The 27,697-nt window shown below is 39.2% G+C and overlaps 1 protein-coding gene across 29 annotated transcripts in view; it reads left to right on the top strand.

Moving 5' to 3' along the window:
- PARD3 (par-3 family cell polarity regulator) overlaps positions 1-27,697 on the top strand; it is a 674,940-nt gene that overhangs the window by 462,276 nt on the left and 184,967 nt on the right. For 25 of the 29 annotated variants that reach the window (XM_045466945.1, XM_045466943.1, XM_045466952.1 and 22 more), the window contains one exon: positions 11,537-11,768. In XM_045466945.1, coding sequence (XP_045322901.1) covers positions 11,537-11,768 — 232 coding nt within the window. Of the gene's footprint in view, positions 1-11,536; positions 11,769-16,393; positions 16,512-27,697 lie in introns of those variants that run through there. The other 4 variants (XM_045466950.1, XM_045466949.1, XM_045466948.1 and 1 more) reach the window with 1 other exon arrangement.

Below are 27,697 nucleotides of genomic sequence, written 5' to 3'. Positions count from 1 at the left end.
GCCTCAACTTTTGTGGGTTTTTAAAGTCACTTTTATTACATTGTGTTTCTCTGTAAATGTTGATATTGGAAAAGGGTAGTTTGCAATGTTTTTAGAAAAGCCTTGAAAATCTCTGGTTCAGATGATTTAGATGGTTTCTGAGGTCCTTTCTAGTTGTAACATTCCATGATTTTGTGTACCTGTTCACTTACCTATCTAACTTCTGCCTGCTAGGCTCTCTCACCTTCTATAGGGTCCACAAAAGACGACATCACCATGACTGTTTTATTCCTGTGTAACTAAGCACACGGTCTGGCAAATCACAGGACTCTGAATATTCGTGACATCAATAAGTGAGCTCCTGCTTAGCTAGCACCATTGTGTGCATGTGGAGAGAAGCGGGGAGAGACTTTCAGTATGCAGAAAGAGGGATGGTGGTGTCATTTCATCATTCCTGTTTGTTTTCCACACTGAGCCTGCATGTACTAGACCTTTGATGCCTAAGCAAAGTCTAAAAAAAAGTCCCTCAGGTCTGGTGTTACTGCTGGTGATCATTAGACACCTTTACATATGACTGGATATGAAAAGGTGTTTTATGGCTCCAGTTGTGAGAAAGACCAGCTCAGTTAGCTCTTTCTTTGTTTCCCTAAACATCGTCCTTTTCAGAGTCTGGCTTCTGGATTCTCAAGGGCTGGTCTGCATACTTCCTGTCCTTATGGCTTCCCAGGATCCGCCTTCTTGTTTCTCGTTGTCCTCCACATCCTTGCTGTTGAGCGCGCTGTCCCTCATTGCCAGGGAGTCTAGTATCCCGCCATTGTCTGTGCTCCGTGGGATTCTAGCAGAGGGTGCTTTCTTGTGCTGTAGTATGACTCCATTACAGCCACCAGGGGAGATGAACATGCCCTTTCACTATGGAACATTGCTCTGAAAAGAGGACCACTGACCTGACAGACAGTCCCTTTGTTACTCTATTGGTGTGCCTGAGATGTGTGGAGATGGAGGGTGGACTGCTGTTGGAAGGCTATGGGCCAAGGCCCATGGTCAGGACAGACGGCTCCTGGGTTGCCATAGTTGGATTAAAGCACTGCCCCAGTCTCCTATTATCTACCCCAAGTTATCCCTTTTCTCCTTCACAAGTAAGATGCTTAGGCATAGGCATGGTTGGTTGCTCTTGTCAGTTGGGTTGAGCATCTCCCTGGTGAATATATTTTATGGCTCAGAACAGGCTTGCCTCTTCTCAGCAGTGTCGAAATCATGGCATGGGCACAACAATGGGGGCCAAGAGACTGGGGCGGCCTCCATGTGGTATCTGGTATCTGTCATCTTCTGTAACACTTACGTTCTTCCTGTGGAGATGGCAGAAGCCAGCGTTTTTGTCTCTCATTTAATCCATCTGGCCTTACCATGTTGTGTGTGTCTGTCTGGATCGAGATGGAGCTTTGTATTCTGGGACCCATTATCTCCGAGGCCCTACCTGTGCTTGACAGGTCAGGGCATCTACAATCTGCTCCCTTTTCTATGCAAATTACATACCCTGCCTGGATCTCAGCAAGTGGCTTCTGCATCCCCCATAATAAATCAGTTTCTGTTGCTACCAAGAAAATACATGCAATAACATTGCTTTGTTTTCTTTTTGAAAAATACATGGTCCCCCCCCCCCCTTTTTTCTTTCTGTTAAAAGTTGCCAAATTGTAAGTCTTACTATCAGTACAGTAACAGCTTTTTGTTGGGGTCAGGAAGTGAAATACAATGAAATCAAATACTGTCTTATTAATTGTACCTATTGATTTTAAGATAGATGCAGTTTGTAATTTTAAATGTGAAAACTACATGGCTTGAACAGACAAGCCATGGTAGACAAATTGCTTTCGAGTAGCTTGCCCACTTTTCTTATAGCACTCTTCTCAGGAGATAAAAAAGGACGTTGCTCTAAAATATACATAACTTAGGTTAGCCATAGGAGATTTGAAGAAGGTAAATTTATGGTAGTAAATCAGCTAAGATGAGAGATTCTAGGGTAATTTTTTTTTTTTTTTGCTTATTAGTTATAAAACAGTATGTTGCATTTGATATCTTCAATTTTCTACCATCAGCATTCCACACACGGCTAGCCACTTTTCATCACTAGTTATTTGAGCAAAATATGCAAACTAGGCCTAATTTTATCTTAAGCAAAACCCATTAGAAAATAGAAAATATGTGTCAAAATTCAGGATAGGGGTTTCAAAGAGTACTTTGTAAAAGATTTCCTATTTGATTAATATATACAATTGGATGCTGATCTCTAAAAATTTTTGTTCTGAAATGCTAGGAACAGGAATAGCCTGTCCCAGCCTTTAAGCCAATTTGTATACTTAAATATCACCTGCAATTGAAGAGAAGGAGCTTTGATTAATTTTAGGAAGTTTCTCAATGCAGTATGGCTGTAAGCATGTGAAGTAGCCAAAGCTATTCCTCACATTTCTTTCCATAGGGGAAAATTAACTTAAGCTAAAAGTACAATGAAAAGTCACATAGGAAGTGTTTGAATTATAGAATCCTCATTTCAAACACTTTTTGATAAGGAAAAAGTATTTAAATAGTTGACCAAGAGCATACTTGGGAAACTGAATCATAGAGTACATACTTCCTGATTCATAGTCCTGTGATTTTTCTAGAAGGTTAAACTTCCAAATGGGAAAGCCCCTCACACTGAAACTACTTTAAAGTATTTAAGTGTGTGTTAATGAGTTGTGGCACCTAAAATCTGATTTTTAGGCTATAAGGTCCTGCAGGGCACAGGGTAGTCCAACCCAGTGGATAAACCAATACTTAAGAAGTAATGTGGTTAAGGGTCATTGTAGTGCACAGGTTACCATGGCACCAAAAGTTGGGCTCCCCACTTAGCCTACGTGGAATTAGAGCAGATAGGTAAGTAGGGGGGAGACGGCTTCCCAGACAAGGTATTGGTAGAGATAACTGCCATTGCTTGAGTGGTCTACACCTGCAATGCATAAGGAGTATATGAAACATCATAAGCAGTGACCTTTCCCGGATTGCCATAGTTGGATTAAGGTTGATGTATATAGTGCAGGTGACAGCATAATGAGGAATGAGATTTAGGATGAAAATGGAAAACAGATCACAACTTGTTTAAATTATTTGCATTTTATACTAAGGACCTTAAAGAACATTTGAAGAATTTCAACGAAGAGTAGGAGTGCTGGGGTTGTAGGATAGAGGATGGTTATCAGGGATGGGATGGTAAGTAGCAGTGTCAGTGGCAAGAAAATCAGTTATATGTCAGTAATGAAATAATCCAGGTGAGTAATGATGCTTGGCAATGCCAGAGAAAAGTAAGAAAATGCGTTTACACTCTTAGCATCTCACACAGAAAGATGGATGGTGATGATGTGATTTTTTTCTCATTAGCACTTCTAGGCTCTGAAACTTAGAATCATCATCATACTGTGTAATCACTCCATTACCAAGCTTTCTTAATTTTTCCCCATGAAATCTACTAATTTCACTCCGTCTGTTCAATCTAACTGAAATCCTCATTATTTAATATCTGAAATTATTGTTAGGATCTTCTAATTGGTCCTGCTGTCTCTAGATTTGCTGAGTAAACTCTGTAATCACATTCTTATTCTCCGAGTACTTCAAGCTTCCATGCTCATTCTTGTCCAGACCATGCACTCTCCACGAAGTGTATCTTCTTACTATCCTTGACTTTGCCCCTGCCTTCAAATGTGTACATTAGACTATCTTACTTCTTCAGGAAACTGTTTCCCAAGCAATCTAGTCTTCCCTTGAATTTCTAAAGCCCTGATTTTACAGAATGTCTCTGAGACTGTTTACTGTAAAGCATTTTTTTAGCATCAAGAAATTTTTGTGGATTCCCCAATATGGATTGGTTGGTAGTTAAGAACACTGGCTTTTGGGGGACAGTCATTTTGATTTCTCAATAAATAGAAAACTAGAGCATTGTTAGCCATTTGCTACTTTATCACATTTGTACATTGTTGTGTTATTTATTTTGTATTTTGTCACACACACACACACACACACACACACACATCCTTAAGAGTCAGAGCAGTGATCTGGAATCTCTTTCTTTGACACTGTAAATAATTTTCTATATATTGTTAAAATATACAGTTGACACAAAGCTCACTCCTTGATTAAAAGTAACATTTTTAGTGGAAGTTCCAACAGAATTGTGAGTGCTGCCATTTTGGTTGTGTAGCCAATCCATTCGGTCTGTTGAAAGGAAAGCCTGGAGCTTCACTGTACATTGTCCCCATGGAGAGGAAGCAATATCCACTGTGGACCATCATTTGAATGTAAAAATCAATTAGATGCCAAAAGGAAATGTGCAAGGGTTCAGAAAATTGAGGGTATGACCCTCGTACTTATTCTGTAGCATTCTCTCGGGAAGGGAAGGATAATGGAGGTGACATTCTACCAGTATCTTCAGGATCATTTTACCTGTTTCATTTGGAGGGATGATTAAAGAGAAGTTTAGAATATAAAGTAGAAGCAAAGAATGGTTTTTAGTTTAAGTCTTAAATTCTTTGGAAGAGCGATCTTAATTGTTTTTGCCCTTCTACCCGCTCCTCACTCCAACATAAACAGAGCTGTTTTTGTTTGTTTGTTTGTTTGTTTAATGAAATGAATATACTTATAGAATAGAGCACTTTTGGAATCATCTATTTGCTATTTGAATTGTCCCCCAGTTGCTGAAAGCACTTCTCTGATACCACTTTTGAATGTCACATGATTCCTTCATCTGTCTTCACGGTCATATTCTTGGTTCTTCATCATGTCAGTTATTATTCCCACCCCACTTTTGAGTATAAAAGCTTCTTAATTCTTCATGTTTCATTCTTCATGCCAGCTTTTTTTTTTTTTAAACATTCTGAAAAAGCAAAGTTTTTCCATTGCCAAGAGCTCATCATTCTAATGTTAAAAGTCAGAGTCCAGAAAAGCAGATCCTGTTATTCGACACCATCTGTATCACTAGCTGTTCATTTTCCACATCTTTCTTCCTTTCCAAAGTCAAAATATTCAACTTAAATAAGAAACAGAAATAATATTTATATCCCCAAAGTTCTTGAATCCTGTGTAGGACTTTGCAGTGCCTGGGAGTCTGACAGTCCTCAATTTATTTTTATTACATTTGCTTTTGTTTTGTTACCTAAGATTAATCCATAGAAGTTGGTAGGGGTCAGTGGATTTGCTAAGTCCAGTGAAATTTTCCAATTACTAATGTCTTATTGTAACTTACTCATTTTAAGTTTTAAGAAGATAGATTCTGAAGACTTAGTCATATTGTGTGCAATTACTCCATTTAATTTTTTGTCTTCTAAAATAAATTTTAAATTAAGAGTATGTGATCCTATCATTAGGTATTTCTAATACCTACAGTAGTCCTTCTTAAATGGAGAGCAGTAAAGGATAGTTTTTCATGTGATTGGCTGTTTGTTCAATCATTCTGTCATTCACTCAACAAATACTTAATGATGCTTCTTTGAGCTGTGCCCTCAGAGGAAAGAACTTATTTACTGATGATTAAGAAGTAATATTATCATTTTCATTTTGTATTTCTCTGTTTCTATCTATTGAACAATTTATTTGTCTCTAGTAGGAAGTCTGAACAAATCATTTAATTCTAGCAAAGTTGTCACAGCTACCCAGCTCTACATTAACTGCTAACTCTTACACTTGTGATAGACTGTAGATATTCCACAGCTGCTCTAAAGTTTGATTTACACAATGTACCTGTTAGGATGCTTTCAGCTGCATTTAGTAGAAAATCCAACGCAGACCAGCTCTAACCATGAGGAAATGCACTGTCTTCATTGCTGAGCTCTGGAGTTGGGCAGCTTTGGGGACTACTGATTTCATAGCCCAGTGGTATTAGCAAAGATCCAACATCTTCCTGCCCTTTTGGCTGCAATATCCACAACTCAGCTTATCCAGAGGGTAGTTGCAAGGCCCAGAGACCTTTTACTTTCCTGTCCATATCCAACAGAGGGGAGTGAGCCATCTCCCCAAACATGGCTGATGGGGCCATTCTTGGACTAGTAACACTGGTCCATTAAATCAAGCAGCAGGCACCCATAGGTTGGTATATTACTGAGTTAACCCCTTGGAACTAGATTGCATTCCTGAACACGATCAGAGTTCTATTAGGAAAGAGAAAGGGGGAATGTATTGTGGATAAGCAACCCACAGAGATCATTACAGTATCAACAGTAGCATTGCTTCTCAATGGGGGAGAAAAGACTCTCATGACCATGTAATTTAGAGTCAATTTTTGACAGTAAAATGTTTGTGATAACTAGATAGAAGTGTTTATTTATGGCATGAGCTGCAGAACTTTGAGTTTCAGTTGAAACCTAAAGTCATTTTCTCCATAATCATTAACATATAAGTGCCCAATCTTTTCCAAACTTCTTGGTGACCCAGTCCTAACATGATACCTTGCAGAATTAAGTAGCTTAATTTGTAACATGGACTAGAATTTTAATTGAGCTGCATTTGCATCTGTTGAAAACATGGTAATTAGGTGTGTTTTAATTGCAGAATGACTATGCTGCATTAAAGAGACATAAGCATCTTCACATTATACCTTCTTAAAGGAAAAACCTAACAGTATCTACCTTTACAAATAATCACGTGGCACACTTCAGTGTATGGAACAGGATAAAATAGAAATGTTAGGCAAAAATAGAAATTTCTATTTGTTTGGAAGAAGATAATCATCTTCCCTTGTGTAGGCTATCTGCAAAATGAAATCAAGTAATCTTTAAAGATGAGCAACATTCAAGAGAAAAAATGTAAAACACAGCATTTAAAATAGATTATCTAAATATAAGTTTATAATTAGTTCTTGCATTGTAATTTAGTGTAGGAACACAATAGATCAAGCCACTTACTCCTAATATATTATCAGTACTTTTCTTACTTAAAAAATTATTTATATGAATTTTTTTGTGGTTTCCTTTAAGTTTAAGGGAATAAAAATATTTTATGTACTTTATTATAAAGGTAATATTACTAAATGTACAAACATTGGCTGCAAAAATTTAAAAAATAACCTGATCAGTATATCTGTGACCTTGAATATACATAGTTTAAAAAATTAAAGATGCCTAACCAATTTATTTAAGCTTTGGATAATCACCATAATTCTGCATAGGTATAGGGCAAAGTGAGAGATACTTATTTTTTTCTATCAAATAATTTTAGAGTTCGAAGCATATATACTATGATACTCTAAAAGAACATCTTATGTTTGTACATATGAAGCCACATATTGCTAAATATTTTTAATTAGTTGGCATTCAAAGGGATTAGTTAAATCAGTACACCCCCAGAAGAGTTTCTGTGATAATGTATTATCTAAATTAGAATGTTCAGAATAAGCATAAAGAATTCTCAAATGTGCAAGTATCATTTTAAAACAGTCCACTTGCTTGGGGCAGGAAACTGAATTAGGATTTTTGATTTTATAAAATGAGGTTACAAAACCCGAAGTTAATAAATAATTTAATACTAATTTTCTCTGTTTCACCCAATTTAGAAAATAAGTGGTATTGCATACACCAGAAAATTATTGTGCTTATGAAAAGAATTGGCAACCAATATGACTTCAGCATATAGTCAGTTGTGAAGGCACTGCCTTTATTCTATTACCGAGCCAAGAGCCGACATATGCCCTTGTACTTCTGCCAAAACTATTAGGCAGAAAACTAGCAGAACCACTACTGATACTTCCATTCATGATTTATGATAATGGTTGCTGTGGAAGACTAAGTCATTTACATTTATTGAGCTCATTTTTTGTTTATAGTTTCAGATATTGTAGAGGGTTATAAAATCCATTAGACAATCCGTATAGCACTAACAGTAATCACATGAAAAATAGTACAAACTGATTAGAGCAAAACCAAGTCTAGTGGGCCTTCCCGACATTGCCGTAGTTGGGGTGTGGCTAGTTTTGTCAGGCTTGATCGGAGGAAAATAGGTATTGTTCTGCAACTCGAAGAACAGTGGTACCCAGAGACTGGAGAAAACTTCAGTTGGGATAAAGTCATGAGTCAGGTTTACTGGTAGTCTTTCATCTGAACCACCTCTTATGAGCAGCTGCTCTCTGCCAGGCAGTCCTCATTTTAGAAGAAGTTAGAGAATGAGAGGCAGACTTGTAATCATGTCAGATGGGAAGTACAATAATAAAAGTTTGTACAAAGAGTTATGCAAGTATGCATAAAAGGAGTTTTGGATGTTAGGAATTTTAGAAAATTCACTAGCACCCATTTATCTTTGTTGAGTATACCAATAAACTTGGGTTTTATAGTTCCTGAGAACTTCTGAGAATTGTTTTATAATGGTTTGGATGATTATCTCAAAGTTAAGGCCACAGCTGTTTCCCAAAGGGTTGAAACAGCAGTTGGCAATCAGGTACAACAGAGCCAAGTGTAAGGGTGTGTGATAAGATGCTTTAAGCCTGCTAAAGTTATATTTATATTCTCTTGGGAGAGTCACATTTGGAAAGGCTGCATATAATCAGCAAGTCATTGGGCTAATTGACCAGGATATTCTTTCCCTGCTCTGTGTAGACCAAAACAATTACAGCCTTAACTCAGCATTTATTTGTAAGGCTACTGAAAGCATACTGTAAATAGAGCATACTGAGATACTGTAAAGCATTAACTAGCAATGCCCATCTGAAAGTTGTAATTGGCATCCTTTATCAAATCGGTACCATTCCCATTTATATATTAATTAACCAACAGGAAGAAAAGCAAATAAAAAAAAAAATCTACCAATGTCCTTTGGAGCAGGAGAATGGTTCACAATTCAGATAACCCAGTGCAGAAGGAGGCAGACCTTTCTAAAATCAGTTTCATGGTTGCTAATCAGTCCTAGAGTTTGTGTACGTTTGATCTAGGTTCTTGATTGATTTCATCAACATGAGCCACAAGTCACAGCATTAAATGAATACGCAGGATTGACAATAGGTTTCTGAAATACAATGCTGACTGCTGGAATTATCTTCTGGACAGACTGTGTAGTGAGTGGGTGATAGATGACCTTGACATGTGTTGTATGAAGCATGGAATTGAGCAATCACAAACAGAGCTGATGAAAGAAATGCATGAAAGTCTTGCTGAAGTACAACTGTATGGGACATGAGACTAGGAAGAGCCCCAGAGTGGGACTGTGCTGGTCCCAAACCTTTCTGTTTCCTCAGCAAGAAATGGAAGATGTTGGTCTAAATGACCTCCAAAGTACCTTCCGGATTTAGACATGGTGATGCTTTTATTCTTTAGCTGTACTAAGGCATGACCTGCTGGGATGAGAAATATGTTGGCTCATGTTTTTTTGTGTTTTTGTTTTAATTTTTTTATGTTTATTTTTATTTTTGAGAGAGAGACAGAACACGAGCAGGGGAGGGGCAGGGAGAGAGAGGAGACACAGAATCTGAAGCAGGCTCCAGGTTCAGAGCTGTCAGCACAGAGCCTGACGCAGAGCTTGAACTCACCAACTACGAGATCATGACCTGAGCCAAAGTCAGCGTTTAACCCACTGCACCACCCATGTGCCCCTGTTGGCTCATGTTTTTTTTTTTTGTTTTTTTTTTTTTCAACGTTTATTTATTTTTGGGACAGAAAGAGACAGAGCATGAACGAGGGAGGGGCAGAGAGAGAGGGAGACACAGAATCGGAAACAGGCTCCAGGCTCTGAGCCATCAGCCCAGAGCCTGACGCGGGGCTCGAACTCCCGGACCGCGAGATCGTGACCTGGCTGAAGTCGGACGCTTAACCGACTGCGCTACCCAGGCGCCCCTGTTGGCTCATGTTTTAACTAAATGTGTTAACAAAAGGAATTGGACACTTTTTTTTTTTTTTTTTTGGTATTATCCTAAGTAGCTCTGGCATTTAAAAAAAAACAAAAAAACTTCATTACTTTGCAGTGGTCATGCCATTATTGATAGTCACTTCTCAGATTTGTGATGGTTTAATAGCAGAATACTGAGTTTGTTTTAACTGCTCTTATTATACTTTCATATTGTCTATTACTAACTGAATTGTCCCTTTGTGGTGGAGAAGCTAGACTTCGTGAATTTCACTTGAAGATACATTTACTTGTCTTAGAGGTCAGTTCTTTGTGAAATATTGAGAAGAGGCTTAACTGTTCTATTTGGTTCTGTGTTAGAAGAAGCTCAAAAACGTTGATTCACGTTTTATTTGTTGATGTACGACAATAAAATGACCTCAGAAGTCAAGGGGCAATCTGAATCCCCAATCATTCTTATGATATTTGGAAGAAAATCTTAGGCAACCAATCTCAGAAAAGATTTATGATAGTGGCTGTTAGTATATACATTCATTGTTTTTTAATAGAGAAATTCTCAAAATTCTTTTGCTAGGTGGAAACTTACTCTTGTTTTCTTGTCATTCTTTCAAATTAAAAGGTTTAGGGTAGCAGGATGCCTGGCTGGCTCAGTCAGTACAGGATGTGACTCTCAATATCAGGGTTATGAGTTCAAGCCCCATGTTGGGCATGGAGCCTTCTTAAAATAAATTAAAAAAAAAAAGTTTGGGGTATTGAAGTTCCCTTGGCCCATACGCTTATTAAGTGCTGGTTCAAAGAATGGAATATTATTATCACTAAGTAAATTTTGTATCTGCCAACTTCAGGGGAGTGTGAGGTTATTGATTTACACATTTTCCTGACTTTACCCACCTTTGTAGATGGACATGAAGAGTTATTTAGGATTAGAAGATATAATTTCATTTGCTTATGATGTTGACCTTATTTGATGACAATATAAGGAGAAGCTCCAGAAACTGTAAAGATCAGTCTTCTCTGTTCAGAAATCACAAACGGACATATTTGGGAGCCTGAAGAAAGAAGTCTTTGTGCTGAAATTGGTGTGCTTACTAGTGAATGGCACAGTTTCACAAATTAATGAGGGGCCAGATTAGATCTACCTTATCTGTCCCCATGAGGAAAGGAAGCACTTGAGGAACTGCTTGTTTTCTTTGCATTTTGCAAATCCAGTCCACAGGACCCAGAGGGGGTCTATGCTGTGTGACAAGGGCCTACTAATCCCTCCAGCTTGCATGCTGCATATCAAGGAGGAGGTTACCCCAAGTGAATCAGCATCTGGCCAGAAGCGGCTTCTCTCTTTCTGTTGGCACATGATCTTCACATAGGAATACCCTGTGCATGGTAATCATCCACATCACATGTTCTGTTCTCATTCTCCTCACAAGTCAATAGCATAAGGGCACCTGGCTGGCTCAGCTGGAAGAGCATGTGACACTTGATCTTGGGGGTAGTGAGTTCGAGCCTGTGAGTTGGGTGTAGAGATTATTTCAATAAATAAAAAGTGAAAAAAAAAAGTAAATAGCATTGCAGTCCATGTTGATAGCAGGCTGTACAGCAGTAGAAAATGTGGGAAAGCAATATCTTCGCATGTATTTTAGCTTCCTTCTCTTTGTTCTTTTGGTTCACTGTATTCCTTATCCTTGTTTGTGTGTTTGTTTGTTTCTCTTCCAAGTGGAAGAAGACACAGAAGAAAGTTCAAGATCAGGGAGAGAGTCTGTATCCACTGCCAGTGATCAGCCTTCACATTCTTTGGAGAGACACATGAATGGAAACCAAGAGAAAGGCGATAAGATGGATAGGAGAAAAGATAAAGCTGGAAAAGAGAAGAAGAAAGATAGAGACAAGGATAAAGACAAAATGAAAGCCAAGAAGGGCATGTTGAAGGGCTTGGGAGACATGTTCAGGTAAGTCTTCAACAACCCAAAACAGATGGTCGCTAAACATACTTGAGTGTGAGGTTAATACTAAATTTGAGAAGCACAGACTTGAAAACATTACCTCCGAGGTCCACCACAAATCTTTTCTCATTTTCAGTCTTCGCTATTATACTTGTAATTTGTACAGAATTTTGCTTTAGTTATTTCAGACCGTTTTAGCAGCCTTAAAGATGAGATCTTGCCAACCATGTAAATAACTGTTGAAAGGAAGAAAGGACAAGTCTTCATTTTAGCTATGCAGAAGAGTAAAAGCCCCATGGAGACAAAGGGCTATTAAAGCAGTGTTTGTTCTTTTGTGTGTGTGAACAATGGTTCATTATTTAAATTTAACATAGAACTCAAGTTAGTGGTAGCATTTAAAGGTTCATTAATAACAAGTCTAATAAAAAATGTTGCAAATAGAGCTTCAATTAAGCTGTGTTGATTAATTTAATACTTATTACTTCAGTCTGTAAAGATTTCATTAAATGTAGTCTCTGGCTGTTTCCTGACAGTTGTTTTTGTGTCCCTAAATTATACTCTGGGATTACTTAGCATATCGTTTTTTTACAAATCATTGTTACACAGTAAAAGTGACAAGTTGTTCAGAAGTTGTACTGAAACTCTCCCATAAATGTTCATCTAAGGTGATTTATAATATTCAGGCATTTAATGTTAAATATAAAGATTGCTTGATTGTTCCATAAATTAAGCCCCTAAACATATCAAGATGATGGTTTGAAATTGAAAACATACAGCAGAGCCACTTGACTCTTCAAAAAGCAGTTACCCTGTATTAGGAATCCCTTCCTTTTAACTTTTTTTTAATTGCAAAATGGGAACAAGAATTTTTATTTTCATGGAATTTCTTGATTTATGATCCTGAGGTTGACCTCAATAACTCAAGGAGTTAAAGATATGTCAAGCCTGCAAAGTTGAGGACTCAGGGCACAGCCTGCAGGCCACACCACACAACAGATGTGCTCTGTACACGTCTGATTAAATCGAGTGCCTGAAAGAAGTAACTATAGAGGAAGGTAACACAAAGCCTGGGCTGTTAGCCACATTAGCTTTAATCTAAATACAATGAGATTTCCATCTCAGATGCTTCAGGACACTGGGGTTCTCATAGTTTTACATTAGAGTTTTTCTTGTTTATATACTACTCCTGAATGTGTTTTCAGTCAGATCATCTTTCTTCATTATATTCCATGTCCAAGAATACTTACAGAATGAAATTGCTCTAACTACCACTTTATTTCAGTTTCTATGTTAGCCAGGGAGTGTTTCCTTTCGTATATGCAAACTGACGGCTCCGAAGCTGGCCCCTACCTAATGCACAGACAGAAGGCCATTGCCCATCCTTTAAAATTTAAGGAATATATGTTACTGTCTTCTTTAAATGAGAGAATACAAAAGGGGAGGGTATCTCCCCGAGACTTACACATTCAACAAGAAGTTCAGTCTCATCCAAGTGCCCTCCTGAAGTCTCACTGAAAGCCAATGGCTTGTTAGTTTTCCTTCATCAGCCAACAGTTCTCAGGTAGACCTAGTGATCTGTTCTTCTTGTGGAATAAAAAATAAGAAAATTTCTTGTTTGTTTTTATAAAATATGTTATAAATTATTTCATTACAAATTATTTTTTTCCGTAACTTACAACTCCAGAATAAGAGAGGCCATTTGGTAGATGTTTTCCTTTTGTGGCCAGAGGAGTGGAGAGTGTGAGGGCCTGGGGACATGTATGTTTCAAAGAGATCTTGACTAGTAACCCAACAACCACCTTTTTGCTAAAAGTTCTGTAAAATACTATATGATGTTTTCTCTAGATCAAATTCTGTACATTATACCTGCAACCTGTAGTGAGAGCCAGCTTTGTGATTAAGAAGTTGACCCATTTGTAATTTCAAAGGCCTGCATATTTCAAAAACCAACTTCTCTGGTTAGGTACAGGAGCTAAAGGTTTTTTTTGTTTGTTTAATTTGTTTTTTGTTTTACTAAAAAATAAGCTTGTATTCTCCCAGTGTTTAAGAGTAGCTATTAAAGAAAATCACTATATTCATACCTTTCTGGGAACGTAGAATCAATGGTTGGCTAGAATCCATCCATGTTGGCTTGTGAGAACCAGTGGCTCAATGTTTAGAAATTTTGCCAAACATAGCCATTATAAAAATTAAGTAAGTTTCATAAAAATCAAAAGCAATACTCAGAATTCACCACTTCCTAATTATGTTATCACATTTTATCATGATCTCTGCTTTCAAGGTTATCTACCCCTTTTGCACTGTCATGGTGCTAACACTTTATGCTGGTGCATAAACAGCTTTCCCCAGCTCCACCTTTACGACATTATGTTGCCAGTTTAAAATCAGCCATACCATGGAAATGTACGAGTTCCACAAAACAGAGTTACTTCTCCTAGGAGATCAACACACCACCAAGTGAAGAATGGACATATATCTCAAGCAGAGTCTCAGTATCATGTCTGGTTTCCTCGAACATGGCTGTCTTCCATTTGGTTGCAAACCATTGCTTCCATCCTTGGGGAAGTGGCTGAAGCTTGCCAAACACTTCTCCTTCAAAATGCTCTGAGAATATTAAACATAAAATAAGCTTTTTGTCTGATTGGCAATTGGCTCTTAATCCTTCCTTCATACCATTATTTTATGTTCTAATAATTAGAGAAGACTCGTAAAGGATTGTTAGATTTTTCAAAATATTTTGTAACTACCTTCCATACTTATTGAATCCTTTTGAGACTAATACATTCTCAGGTTGATTCTTACATAGAATTTTCTTTTTTAAAATAACATAGGGGAATATAGTCCGGATTTAAAATTAGTCTCTTCCTTTCTTTTTGTTCTCTTAAGGAAATAGCATGTGATTTCCTTTGCAGTATTGCTTTTAAATAGCTTAGGCAAAATGTGTATGTGCATATACATTTCTTAGAAGAGTTTGTAAGGACTTTCAAGTGCGGCTGCCCACTGTAGGCCTGAAGTACAAAGCAAAGATGTGCGTGTGCATTTGTGTGTTTATTGTTATGATTTTGTTTCTGTTTTTTTGGTTCAGATAACAAAGAAAGAGCTAAGGGGCAGGGACATTAGATACTGGGAGTCTAGCTTTCTAGGCATATAACCTTTTTCTCTTTAGTTGCTTGAAAAAGTAATAATATGTTTTCCTTCAAAAACAGGCTCATGGGCTCTTCTCCCAACCATCTCCCTCCATGGTCCCTGCAAACACACATACTCTATGCCTATCCCTATAAATTGTGATTTGAGGTCAAATTTGATGAGGGCCAAAAATATGGACCCTATTTTTAAAATGGCACCAGAGGAAACCATGCACATTGAATAAGTACTTTTATCGGGATAAACAGATGTCATGGTTTTCACACATTGAATGGTGGTCCCAAAGATGGTTTAATTATTGATAAACAGCTCTAGTAAAGAACATTATGAATCATATAAATCAATCTTCTGTTTATAAATTATGGACTATATGGAGTGCAAAAGCTGTCTTAATGTAAGTTTTAAATCGCAAATTCAAATCTATGTGAATTTGCATAACAAATGTAAAGTGTTTTATGTTTGTATGATTCTCTTTATATATGCTACATCTTCTTTTGCACATAAGGACCTCCTGTTGCCTTAATTAAAATGGCTTTGTATCTAAGAAACCTGAATGTGCTTACTAAAATAGGTAAACATGACTTGTCAATGTAATCATTGTGCAAAGTACAGAGCAGAGGGAGGGTCCAGCATTTTGACTCTTTGTTTATGTTTGATTCTCAGATACTTGGCTATTCAAAGTGAATATTTATTCCAAGATATTTTTGAGAATTCTACAATTCTATGAAATAGTCACTAAAGAGGGAAGGAACCAACTCTGTCCTTTAGAAGGGGAGAGATCTATTATGTAATATTTTAAATGTGTTCATTTTTAAAGGAAAGCCACAGCATTGTTCAGCAACATGCTTTTGCCTTAGTTTCCATCTTTAAATGGAAATAATCCACAAGATAATAAAACCCCATATTAGGACAATATTCTCAGATAGTAAGTATGAAAAACTATGTGTTGCCCTTTTCTCCAGCCCTCAAGTACGATTTGATATTGCTTTGCCTGAAAGATTAGACTTGTTATCTTTTGAGTGTCGTGGAATTGTGTGTACGCTAAAACTAAAGGTTCTTAGACTTGACCTTACTCTGTACCCCTTAGATTTATTTTGTGCTTTTGTCCATATGTGAGAGCTAAGAACCTATCACTATGGAAGGCTAAAGCCAAAGTAATGTTGCAATATTACCATTAAAATTGAATCCTCCAATTACGTTTAAAATGATTACCTGTGTCCCTGCAGCATTGTTTTATTCAGTTCTGTTAGAGGAAATCGGTAATTTAGTTTGAAACCTTGTTTGGTTGAAATCAGATACACTGCTCTCTTTCCCCTTTTAGAATATGGTAGTTTTCCGAACACAAAGAACATGATCAGATTTTAAAACTTAATGTTGTAGTTTGGATTACACTCTTTAGGCTTTGGGAGAATAACAAACAGGAATTGTTGTTGCTTCCCTTACCTGTACTTACTAACTGTGTTGTCTATACCGTGTTTCTCATTTAGCCTTGCCAAACTGAAGCCTGAGAAGAGATGAACAACAAACCAGATTCAAAAAGGTCTTTGAGAAGCACATATTGCACAGTCGATTTTTAAAGCAAACAATAAATTTACTTTTAATGAATTTTTAGTGGCTGTTGACGAATTTTGTTTACGACATCAGCAGTTTTGATGGTTTAGTAATTTCCATATTAATCAATTTGGAACTTTTTCATCTTGATTTCGAGCTTGGGGGTTTAAATTACTGCTTGAAAAGGCAGAGAGTGTTTTTTCCTATCATTTGTATTAGCCCCTTTTCATAGCGGAAAACCATAGTCTAGCTGCTGGCGTATTCAGAAATCATCAGCACACACCAATCAGATGTTGGAATCTGCTTTCGAGATGATGTAACGTACTAGTTTGATTTCTTAAACAACACGGTGGCTAAGGACACATGCAGGTGGTGGGTTAGCAGTCCGAGGGTAGTGAGGTGTGTGGGTTGGGATTGTCACCCATCAGTTGATGACCAAATTGGCCAGTTTGCAAGGTACTTTTTAGTCCCTTTGTGGGTTACAGGGTTTAAACAAACAATGGGGGTTAGGACAATATCTGTGCTTCCCTTATCTGTGCTTGGGGGTGGCTGAACCAGCAAGTCCTTCCTGGGGAAAAGTAGAGATACTTTGGCAAATAGTAATTCTGAGATTTGCTGAGACCACAGGGAGTTGAGAGCACACACTCCTTTATAAAAATGTTTCTGGCAAGAGTCTGCCTGACCAAGTGATGTAATCACAGCTCTGTCAACGTTGCAGGTTGATCTGAGACTGTCCATACTTTAGAATGAAGTTTTCTGCTTATAAGAAGCCTTAACTGACAATCTCTCCATTCTTCACATCTTCAAAATTGCAGATAAGACTCCACCTAGTTAACTTTATTCTCTGCGAATGTTGGAATTGTATCCTACTTAAAAATAAATGTGATGAAGAAACAGAGAACCATTTAATAAAGGGTGTTGAGAGTTGGGGTATGTGCCTGTGAGGACAGAACTGCTCAGACTTGGTAGCAGCTGCAGTCCGGCCTCACCCCGAGACCCTCCAGGCAAAAGCCCTCACCTGTACTACAGAAAGGAGGCACCCATAACAGTGTTTATTCGTTCATGTCAGAAATATCGAGGCTCGTAGATTTTTATGGCTCAGGCCTAATTGCCCTGCAGATTAATGCAACGAGTTTCACATTGGTAAAATTAAATGGCATTCTGTATAAACTGCTGGCGATTTAGGGAATGCAGTTAAAATGCACCTGCGGAAAAGTCTGCCCATCTTTATGAAATGCAGGCACAGGACTTTGTAATAGAAAGAAAAAAAAAAAAAAGAACTCAAAAAGATAGAGTTTGCATAATTTTACTTGTTTTCCTGTTTGTTAGCAGGACAGAGACCAGACCCATTGTATGAGTACACATGCTGGGGGGATTCCTCGGAATAAGTTTTGAATTTGTAAATCCCAAGGACTTAATGTATGCTTCTCATTTGAATGGAAACAGAGATTCCCAGAAACAGGAAACAGGAAAATAAGTGTCAGATGGACCTGTTAGCAGAGACAAGTTCTAGGGTAGCTGATCTCATATTCTTCTAGAATTCTTCTCTTTCTTGTTAGCAGTTTTAAATAGAGAACCTCTGACATCGACAGCACTGCAGTTGACTGCGAGGAAGCCAGAGGAGGCACCAAGCATGACGGCGAGGCCTTTCTGAGACCTTTTCTGATGTTCTTTAACGCTTCTTTTCCACAGACCTGTGGCATGAATATAGAACAGGAGTGTCAAGGATGACACCTACTTTATAGTCTCTGTAAAGCAAACCTTTTCGTAAAAGAAATTTTTGACAGTTCTGAGATGCTAAGTCAATTTCAATTCCAGACGGTGTAGAAAATGGAATCTTTTTCTCTGCAATTGATGTGAAAATTGAAGGCTAGTGACTATTCGCTCTCTAATAACACAGGGTAAATAAAAACTATCACAGCATTGAAAAATGTACTGGAAGACAGGCCAGGCTAATGACATTTACTGCAACATATATTGGAAATATTCTTTCTGAATGTTTTTATTTGTTTACCATTAGAGGTTCTATATCTGTCACATTAAATATAATGGGTCCAAGTGCCTGGTATTCCTAAATATATTTTTGTCAAGCCACAAATTATCATATAAAGATAATTATTTCACTCTTTCAAATACTCTTTTAACGAATTCACTGGGGAAGTGACCTCTTACATAATTGAATGTTAGATGGCTTTCCTGTGACCTGTTTAATAATAGCCAATTCAGAAACAAAAGACTAAAGTTGGATTAAATTTCATATCATAGTCAAATAGCCATGTGTCCTGTTAACCTTTCTACTTCTTTGCTTTTTAGAATGGATGTGCTTTAAGCTAAGGCCAATACCCGTAGAGCCGTTCCGATCCTCTCTTGCTCATTCTGGCACATTGCTCTAGCAACACCCTCCCTCTCCGGCATCATCAAGGATTACCCTTCCCTACTGGATCATTCACTTTGTCCCACACTCTGCTGTTATTTCCTCCATCTTAGAGGAAAGTCCACTTTAACCTCCCTACTCTTTCAACTACTACCTCATTTCTCTCTGATGCATCATAACAAACCCTTTGATAAGTTTGTATTTGTTGTCTCCATTTTCCTGTTCTGCCTTAAACTCCCTTTGGTGAAGCCTCATCCCCCTTGGCTCCACAGCCTTTCTCTTGTATGTCACCAAGGGCCTCCTCATTGGTGAGCCTTCCCTGTGCATCGTCACCTCACCTTGGTCCACCCGCAGCACTTGGCACGTTGACTGTTGCTCTTCTTTGAGCTCACCCTTGCTGGGCTCTCTGCCTTCCTTTCTGCCCATTCTAGTTCCATCCCCTCTGCCAGTCCTGTGCCATGCTCTGCCCTCCAGATATTGGAGTGCCCCCAAACTCAGGTCTTATCTCTATTCTCTTTTTCTCTTTTCATTAACACAGAGTTTTTATATGCTTAAGAAACAGAGCCTCTGGACTCTAAATACAGTCTATGGGCAGATGACGCCCAGATTCACATTTCCTGTCTGGGCATCTTCTTTGAACTCTAGATTTATAGGTCTTACATCTTCTTCATGTGCTTACTTGACCGTCGACACTTGACATGATCCCAACTCAGTCCAAATAGTGTCTGGAACTGTTCCTCTCAGTCTTCCCCTCTCAGATAATAGCAGCTGTGTTTTTTCACTTGGTTAGGTCCAAAACCTTCAAGTAATCCTTGACTCTTAGGTTTTCCTTGCATTCCACATCCAGTTTTGATGTACAAAAACAAAAGCCCTTTTGGCCTATAATTTCTATAAAACCCCGGTATTTTTCAGTACCCACATCCTCTGCCTCCTGCATTCCCCACCCCCCAACACTTTTCCTGCTTCCCCCTTGCTTCTTTACGATACATTCTCAATACTGCAGAGAGAAGTCACATCCTTGCCTTCCTCTGCTCATCCCCCAGCAGCCTTCCACGTCATACAGAGGAAAGGTCAAAATCTTTAGAGTCACCTTTGGGCCCTCTAGGACTTGCCTTCCACCCTCAGCCTCTCTGAACTCTTTCCTTCTCCTCTTGCCTTTGCTAAGATTCCTCCAGCTGTACTGGTCTCTCTTCCCTCCACTGCCAGGTCCACTCGAGTCTTTGTCCTTGCTCATCTCTCTACCCAAAACAATCTGTTCTCAGATACCCACAGGTTGACGAAGGTCAGCTTTCGGGGGGATGGGCCAACCTTACAAACATCACTCCCTCCCACCACGACACTTCCTTTCCCACTTTTTGGCATTACTTTTTTCCTTTGCACTTACGACCACCTAATACCTGATGTGTCACACTTGGTTTAATCATTGGTTGACAGCCATCAAGGATTGGGAACCCTTTTTCTCTATGTCCCAAGCAGACAGCCTGGTGCACAGTTAGTGCAACAGATGCCAGGTCGCCCGTATGCCCTCAGCACTTCCTCCAACCTCCAGCCCAGCTCTGCCTCTATGCCTGAGACCTCTCAGGCCATGCAAGGAAGCTCTTCTTTGTGCAGGACCGCCAGAAAAGCCCTTGCAGTAACACTGCCTCAGAGCAGCCATCAACCAATGACCCATGAAGCCACTGTGAAAGCACTCCTGTCCCTGTGGCCTGTACGGTTATAATGTGCAGGCCGTGTGGTCCTCAGACCTGGAGCGCAGCAGGACCTGGGAACCTGTTGGAAATGCAGAATCCTAGGCCCAGCCCAGACCTCTTGCCATCAGAATCTGCAGCCCAACAGCCTTAGAGATTCCTGTGCACGGTCCAGGTGGGAAGGCCAAGCAGCCCCTCCCAACCTGCTCCCAGGGTTTGCTTCAGGCTTGAGCTTCCTGGGCCACAGTTGTAACTGGCTTGAGAACACTCTTTTTGGGCTGCTTTTCCTCCCTCCCCCAGTCATGTCTCCACTCCCTACCATTCCCTTATCTCACTGCCCCGAATCCTTGTCTCAGGATCTGCTTCTGGTGAAATCCAGACTCAGATGTGTTTGCCGAATGAATTAATAAATAAAGTTCCTAATGTAAGTGATGACAGTATATGTGAGGAATTTCTACCTGGAGTAATTCTGCGATTTCTGACAAGCGGTCACACCAGGGCAGTGCTGGTGTTTGCTCCCATCTTTGGAAGATGATGTCACTTCTGAAGCCTGCCTGTAACTGAGCAAACAGTCCCCAGAGAGCAGGACTTTTCACGCTCTACATCATGTCCTTTGGTTTATTGTTCAAGTTACCATTTTCCCTGCTCTTAGTAGCTATCAATGATTTAAGTATTATCTGTTACATCAGACTTTAAAAAAGATACGATTTCCAAATTAAATCCTTCATGCCAAGAGTCCCCAACCTTCAGGCTTTGGGTTGTATAGTGGAGGGGTCACAGATGCAAGCAAGCAAGGAGCAAATGCTAAACTTGCTCTATTAATGCCTTCCTAAACCTTAAAATGTCAAGCTCAGGAGATGCTGTAAGATTCTGTCCCTAAGGGAAGTCAGAACCCTCGCTTTCCTCTTCACCAGCTTCCCAAGCAACAGCTGCAGAGAATGAGCTGATGAAAGGCCCCCTCCCTTCTGAAGACCACGCCCACATCGGTTTACAGGCCTTGTCACCTGCAGGTGCCGCCACCCATAGATGGCACTCTGGAGTTTTCTCTTTTCCCTACCTGCCCTAGAGGGAGGACCCTTAGCTGAGCACTGAGGGCCCAGCTGCTCCAGGGGCCTGGGATGTTCCTGAGTCTTACTTGAAGTGTAGTTTGGGGGTGGGGACAACTGTACCTCATTAGTTTCTCCTTCAATACCACCTTGAATATTTATATTATAACTTACATCTCTAATGTGTGAAAATGCGCTCTCTCTCTGGTTTACATAACAATTTCAGTCCTTAAAAAAAAAAGTAAATAAAAGAACAAGTTTACAATTCTCTGTCCAAAGGAACAGGGACTTTGAACTGACGCTAACCGCGTAATATCCCTACTTTTTGTATAAAGATTTCTCTGTTTCTACTCTTCTGTTTCTAACTCTTAAGAGAGTTACCCTTTATCTCCTCTTGGCACATGTTTCTGATTTTGTTGGGTAACATGCTGGTCATTAGGACTTCCCTAAAGAGAAAAGGCATTCCTCATGTGTTTTACTTTCACCAGTATTCTGGCTAGCATTCATAGAATGTTGATATTGGTGGAGAGTCTGCTAAGAACATTATTTCTATGACCCATTTAATCTTCGTTAATATCCCTGTAGGGTAGGTGCTCTTTTTAGTTCCATTTTATGGATAAACTGAACACAAAGGTTCAGGGAGGTACTGATGGCCAAGGTAGAGCAACACTAAATTTGAACATTGGTCCACCCCTAGGGCCATGTTCCTACCCACTCTGCTGGACCACCTCACCCTTCTTAGTCTCTTCCAATGTGTTCTGCTGCCCTAAAGCCCTGTATGAGAGCCAAGATTGCTATGAGGTAAATCATGTGAAGTGGCATTGCTATGGTAGTTATGAAAAAATAGAGATTCCTGTTGCTAACTGGGAAATGTGGAAGTTAGTATCCTTTAAGCATGACTTTTAATTTTTGTTCCTATTTGATTTCTTAGCATCCTCTGTCTATGGTCCTTTCTCTCCCAAAATAATTCTTAAGGGCTTAGGAATTTTACTGTTAATTTAAAAATTACTAGTTGCCACATTTCTTCCCTCACACTTGACCCGCAAACCTGTCTATATTGTATCCTGAATGTTAGTGATGAGTTAAAAAAAAAAGGTTAGCTTTGTCCCTGCTCTCTTCTTTCAAGATGGCCATATAGTCCTATAAATGCTTTAAGTCCTTTACTGTTTTTTCCCTCATTTTCCCCTTACTGTATACCTTCTTGTATCTCAGATCTTGCTCTACTGCTGCTGTTTGTTTCCTTTTATCCTTGTTAAAATAATCATGAGGCCATTCTTTTTCTCAGAATGTTTTCACAGTCTTCATTTCCTCTGCGAATCTTCTGATGTGTTGTACTTTCTGTCACTTTCTCCCATGCCCCGTCAGTGCCACCTGGATCAGCAAACTTGCCAGATCCTTGGATGTGCCAGAGACCATGGCTCAGCCTTTAGGGCCCTTCCTCTTGGGAGACAAGTCAGGCTCGGGGCTGCCTGCCTCTCAGGCACCTGCATTGTGTCTGTCTTGATCCTCATACCTGGCCTTGGCACATTTCCACTGCTGCTTGTAGAAAAATAATCTTTTATCTAATCCCTGCTTTTATAACTACTTTAGTCATTAGGAAAGCATCCCAGGTTTACTAGAATTTCAGTTTTCTTTTCTTTCTTGTATTTCTTTTTAGGGTATAGTGTTAAATTTTTTTTTTTTTTTTTAGGAAATGATAGCATCAATTTAATCTTAGGTCGATTCTGCAAGTTTTAAGAAAGTAAACTTTGGACCCACTGTAGAAAGGTATTCTAACAGGATGGACATTTTCCTTTGGTGACCTTTCTAGAACATAGCAACAGCCAGATGTTTAGAGCATAGTGGCAAAGCACTGATAATCATTGACGTAGAATGTTGTGTACTATACGCCTGAGTTGTCCTAGCCACACTGGGGGAAAGGTGATTGCCTGAAAATAAATTTGGTTTGATGCATCCCAACATTCAGGTAAGTGTATTTGCAAATGAGCAGTAAATCTCCTGATGGGGAATCATATTCAGCACTTAATGATAAGTATCCTATTAAAGATGAACTTTCACTGCTCCTCTGCAAATTGGCAGGTGAGAGGCACAGATCTGGAACCAAGGATGTCTGCAGCCTGTGAAGTGTAGCCTGATGCTGTGCATGTCTTGCATGGGTGCTCCTGACAGGAAGGGCTGGTTTCCTGAGGTGGGCCAAGTGTGGGCTCCTGGCCCTGATCACTGCTCCAGGGAACCGCTTCCTTCTCCCACCATATCCGGTCCCCACTTCTCTCACCCTGCCAGCTGTGGTAGTATGTGCTCTGAGGCAAGCCCAGGAAAACATGCACCCACATGCCTTACGCAAAGAATAACCAAGGGAGTGAGGTAACTTCTGAGGGTTTCACTGCTCACCTGGCAAAATCGTTTCTAGTGGTGAGCAAGTGGAGTTTTTTCAAGGCTGGTTATGGAGTATACGTGATTTCTTAGTAATTTTGAAGTAAAGCCATTCATGTATACATTTGACAAGTGTTCCCTGGAGGCCTGCTGTATGCTGGGCACCATCCTGGGTGCCAGGGATTTGGGTGTAACTGAGAAGATGAGGCAGCACCACGGTGGCCCTTGTGGAGGGGGGACTTTGGGCAAGTGTGCCCAGCCCAGACTAGGAGTCAGAATATCTCCCTCCAGAAGATGGCATTATAACGAAATCCAAAAGGTGTTTTGAGTTCTCTTTTTCAAGGGGGTTTTGGGGGAAAGGAGCATTTTGTATCAGTGGGACTCGGGATCTTGACATGATCCTCAGTAAGAAACCTATTTTACCTTGCAACCCAGAGGACGCACACACACAAGCAACTGAGACAAACCCTTCACCGAGTTAATACTTGCCCTTCCTCTGTGTAGTGTGCTGTGATGCGCCTTGCTGGCAGGCAACAGCGGGTGGTGGTTAAGAGCCTGGACTCTGAAGTTAGATCACCTGGGTCCAAATCCCAGCTGTACACTCACCAGCCTTGTGTTTGGAGCAAGTTAACTAACCTCTTTGTGCTTTACTTTTATCAGTTGTAAAGTATGGATAAGAGTGGTACCTGCCTCACACCATTGTTTTGAAGCTAAAGTGAATTACTGATATGTACAAAGCACCTTAGAACTCCTCCTCATACAAAGAAAGAAAGCACTATGTAAATGTTAGCTGCTCTTGATGTTACTATTATTATTCTGTAATTCACTTTTTTTGAAAATGCCAGGTGAGTCCTACCAAATCAATTTTACGTTCTCAATGGGTTGCAATGCCCAGTTGAAAAATACTATTTAGGTGGCAGAAATGCTGTAGGTTTGCAAGGCTGGGCTGAGGTTGGGTGGGGAGAAGATGGGGGGGAGGAGCTGTTAGGGAGGCAGGTGGCCGCTCATAATGGACTCATGGTATAGTTTGTACCTGATGTTAAGAACAAAGAGAAGCCATTGAAGAGAATGGCTTGATAAATTTACATTTTTTGGAAAATTAAAAGATGGCTTCAACAGCAGTGTGTGGACTAAAGAGCGGGCCCAGAGGGTGTGCCAGGAACTCCACTGGGCAGCTGTTAGAAAAATGACAACCAGCCATGGTGGTGGCCTTGGGGACAGAGATATGATATGTGTTTCTCAGGAGGAATCTATAGGTCCTGGTGATGTAAAAAATGAAAGAGAAAAAACATTAAGAAATAATTCCTACAGTTTTGGCCTGATGAACTGGATTGATAGTGCTACACTGACTAGAAAACCCTGGAGGAACATGGTATTTGGAGAAAATGGGACACAGGGACTCTGACTTGCACTTGTCTGTGACACACCCAGTACGGGTCGCTGGTGAGCAGCTGAGGGAGAGGGGCTGTAGAGATTTGAAGTCCAAGACAAAAAAGGTGACATTTGAAACCATGGTAGTATTCATGGAAGGGCTGTCTGAGATGTGTGGGTACAGGGAAGGAGGAGCAGGGAAAGCCAGAGCTCTGAGGACCCTTCAAATATTGGGGGCAGCTTAGGGCGGGGAGTGGGGTGGTGGAAGCTTTTGGTGACATAGGAAGCTTTTGGTGCATCTATCTGCTGCAGATAGAAGGAAAACCAGAAGATTATGCTCATTAAAGCCAAGACAAGAGTGTCTTTTATTAATTAGAAGGATGTGATCAACAGTGTTTCTGCTGAGGAGTCACTAGGACTTGTGGCCTTGGCTGCAAAGGAATTACTAGCATCAGTAGATGTCGCTGGACCAATTTTGAATGGTCACCTATTTTACATCGTATACTTTAGTGTTTCTGTGTGATGCCGGTACAGACAGAATCTCTTGACATAATTCTTGTTCTAAGTTAAGGATATCATATATTATTTCCTGTTTTAAGAAGCAAGCTCTTTTTTTTTCCAATACTCTCTACACACAAAAAACCTGCCAGATGTCTACATTTTCTAGTAATAACCTTTTAAATGACACATGAATACCAACTGCAGATTTTCACAAAGAATTACATAAATTAGAATATGAGGGATTAATTTTTTTAAGTAAATTGTTACCAAAATATAACTTGGAAGAGAAGCAAATTTAATGATTGGTTTTGTTGACTATGGGATCACTTCCTTCAGTGGTGAGAGGATTTCTCATTCCTTCTCTCTGCTTTATCTTTTCCCCTATGTGTTGGCAGGTATGTCACTGCTGAGCATATGACCAGAGTAGGTGTGATCCCGATGACATCAGCTGCTCTAAATTATGATAATACCTTACTTCCAATTTTCTCTCATGTTTACAAAACCAGAAAAGTACTTGGGTCAGATAAATAGCTTGCTTCCTTAAAATGCCAGCTTTAAAATTACTTTTCTTTAAAGCCTTTTTTAAGATTGTGACATTTAACCATTTAACCATTTAAGTAGGAGTCCTCAGTCTATATACTTGCATACATTTTCAGACCGTGTTTCTCAGAACCAATTTTCTCGAGATTCATGAGTGCCTCCATTCCTGTAGCTTAAAAAAAAACCTTGAATAAACTGCAATTTACAGATATCTTGTGTTTCAAGGCAACACTGTTCATCTTCTATGTTCTATCCAAGGGGATATAAAGTTGTGGATACATTCAAACTATTAATGCTTTATGTCAACTATTGAAATTGGTATATTGAGCGTGTGCCCATTATTTTTAGTTTGTTGCCTTTTCTGAAGGGTTCCTCGCTGTGCTCTGCCTATCTGCATCATTTTTAAAACCTTTTTATTATTTTTTACAGGCGTATTTAATATCATCAATCATTCTATGTATTATACACTTTATAGTCATTGTTGCGTTCAAAATCATTTCAACTAGATTTCTTGCTAGAAATATATTTCCCATGAAAGTAGAGAATTAGATGTATTTCCTGCTGTGACACAATTTTGATTTCTTTTATATTTTCAATAATAAAGTATTATAAACCAAGTATTATCTTTTAAAAAGTAGAAAATGAAGCTAGTTAGCTATTGTTTGGTCATAGATACCATTACGATCTTTAAATAGATTATTCCTAAGATTTTAGATCTGCCTTATCAATTTTAATGAACAAATAGAGAAAAATGTATGTAACATTTTCCCTATGGAACTCTTTTTTGGAAAGGTCCATATTTAAATATAGTTTTGTCTATATGGGTCTTATTACCTTTACTGTAAAGATTTTATGATTTTACTCTTAGAGTAGACCCCTATCTATTTAGTCTGGCAAAATTTCTTTGAACAATATTTTTCTCGTGCAATGGCAACTATGTAATTCACTAAAGCAGAATACTCCTACTATTTTCAGGTAGTCTGGTCAACAATGGGAAAATGCTTTTTCATTTAGAAGTGTCCTCTGCTGTTGTGTCTACATGCAGCTGATGGGCAGCTGTCTAATTTAGAGAGAAAACACTTATTAACAGCCAAAATAAAAGAGAGTATATGAAGGCGTCTCTAGTCACCAACTGTAGAATACCCAAATAGCATCAGAAACAATGAGGAGAAAATGCAAATCATTTCTGACTCATGGAATGTTGTTTTCTTCTCATTTTCGTACTAAAAGTCTTTCAGCGGGAGTAGTAGTGTTGGCCTGAAGAGAGGAGGCTTCATTTGGGTGGTTATTTTCAGTTGTCTCAATTAGTTCTGCTCTTGAAAGGCTGCTGGCCACCATGGATGGACT

This window comes from Leopardus geoffroyi, chromosome B4 (assembly GCF_018350155.1).
Source record: "Leopardus geoffroyi isolate Oge1 chromosome B4, O.geoffroyi_Oge1_pat1.0, whole genome shotgun sequence".
NCBI lineage: Eukaryota > Metazoa > Chordata > Mammalia > Carnivora > Felidae > Leopardus > Leopardus geoffroyi.
The sequence above is the reverse complement of the archived record's forward strand: the minus strand, read 5'-3'. Positions and strand labels throughout refer to the sequence as shown.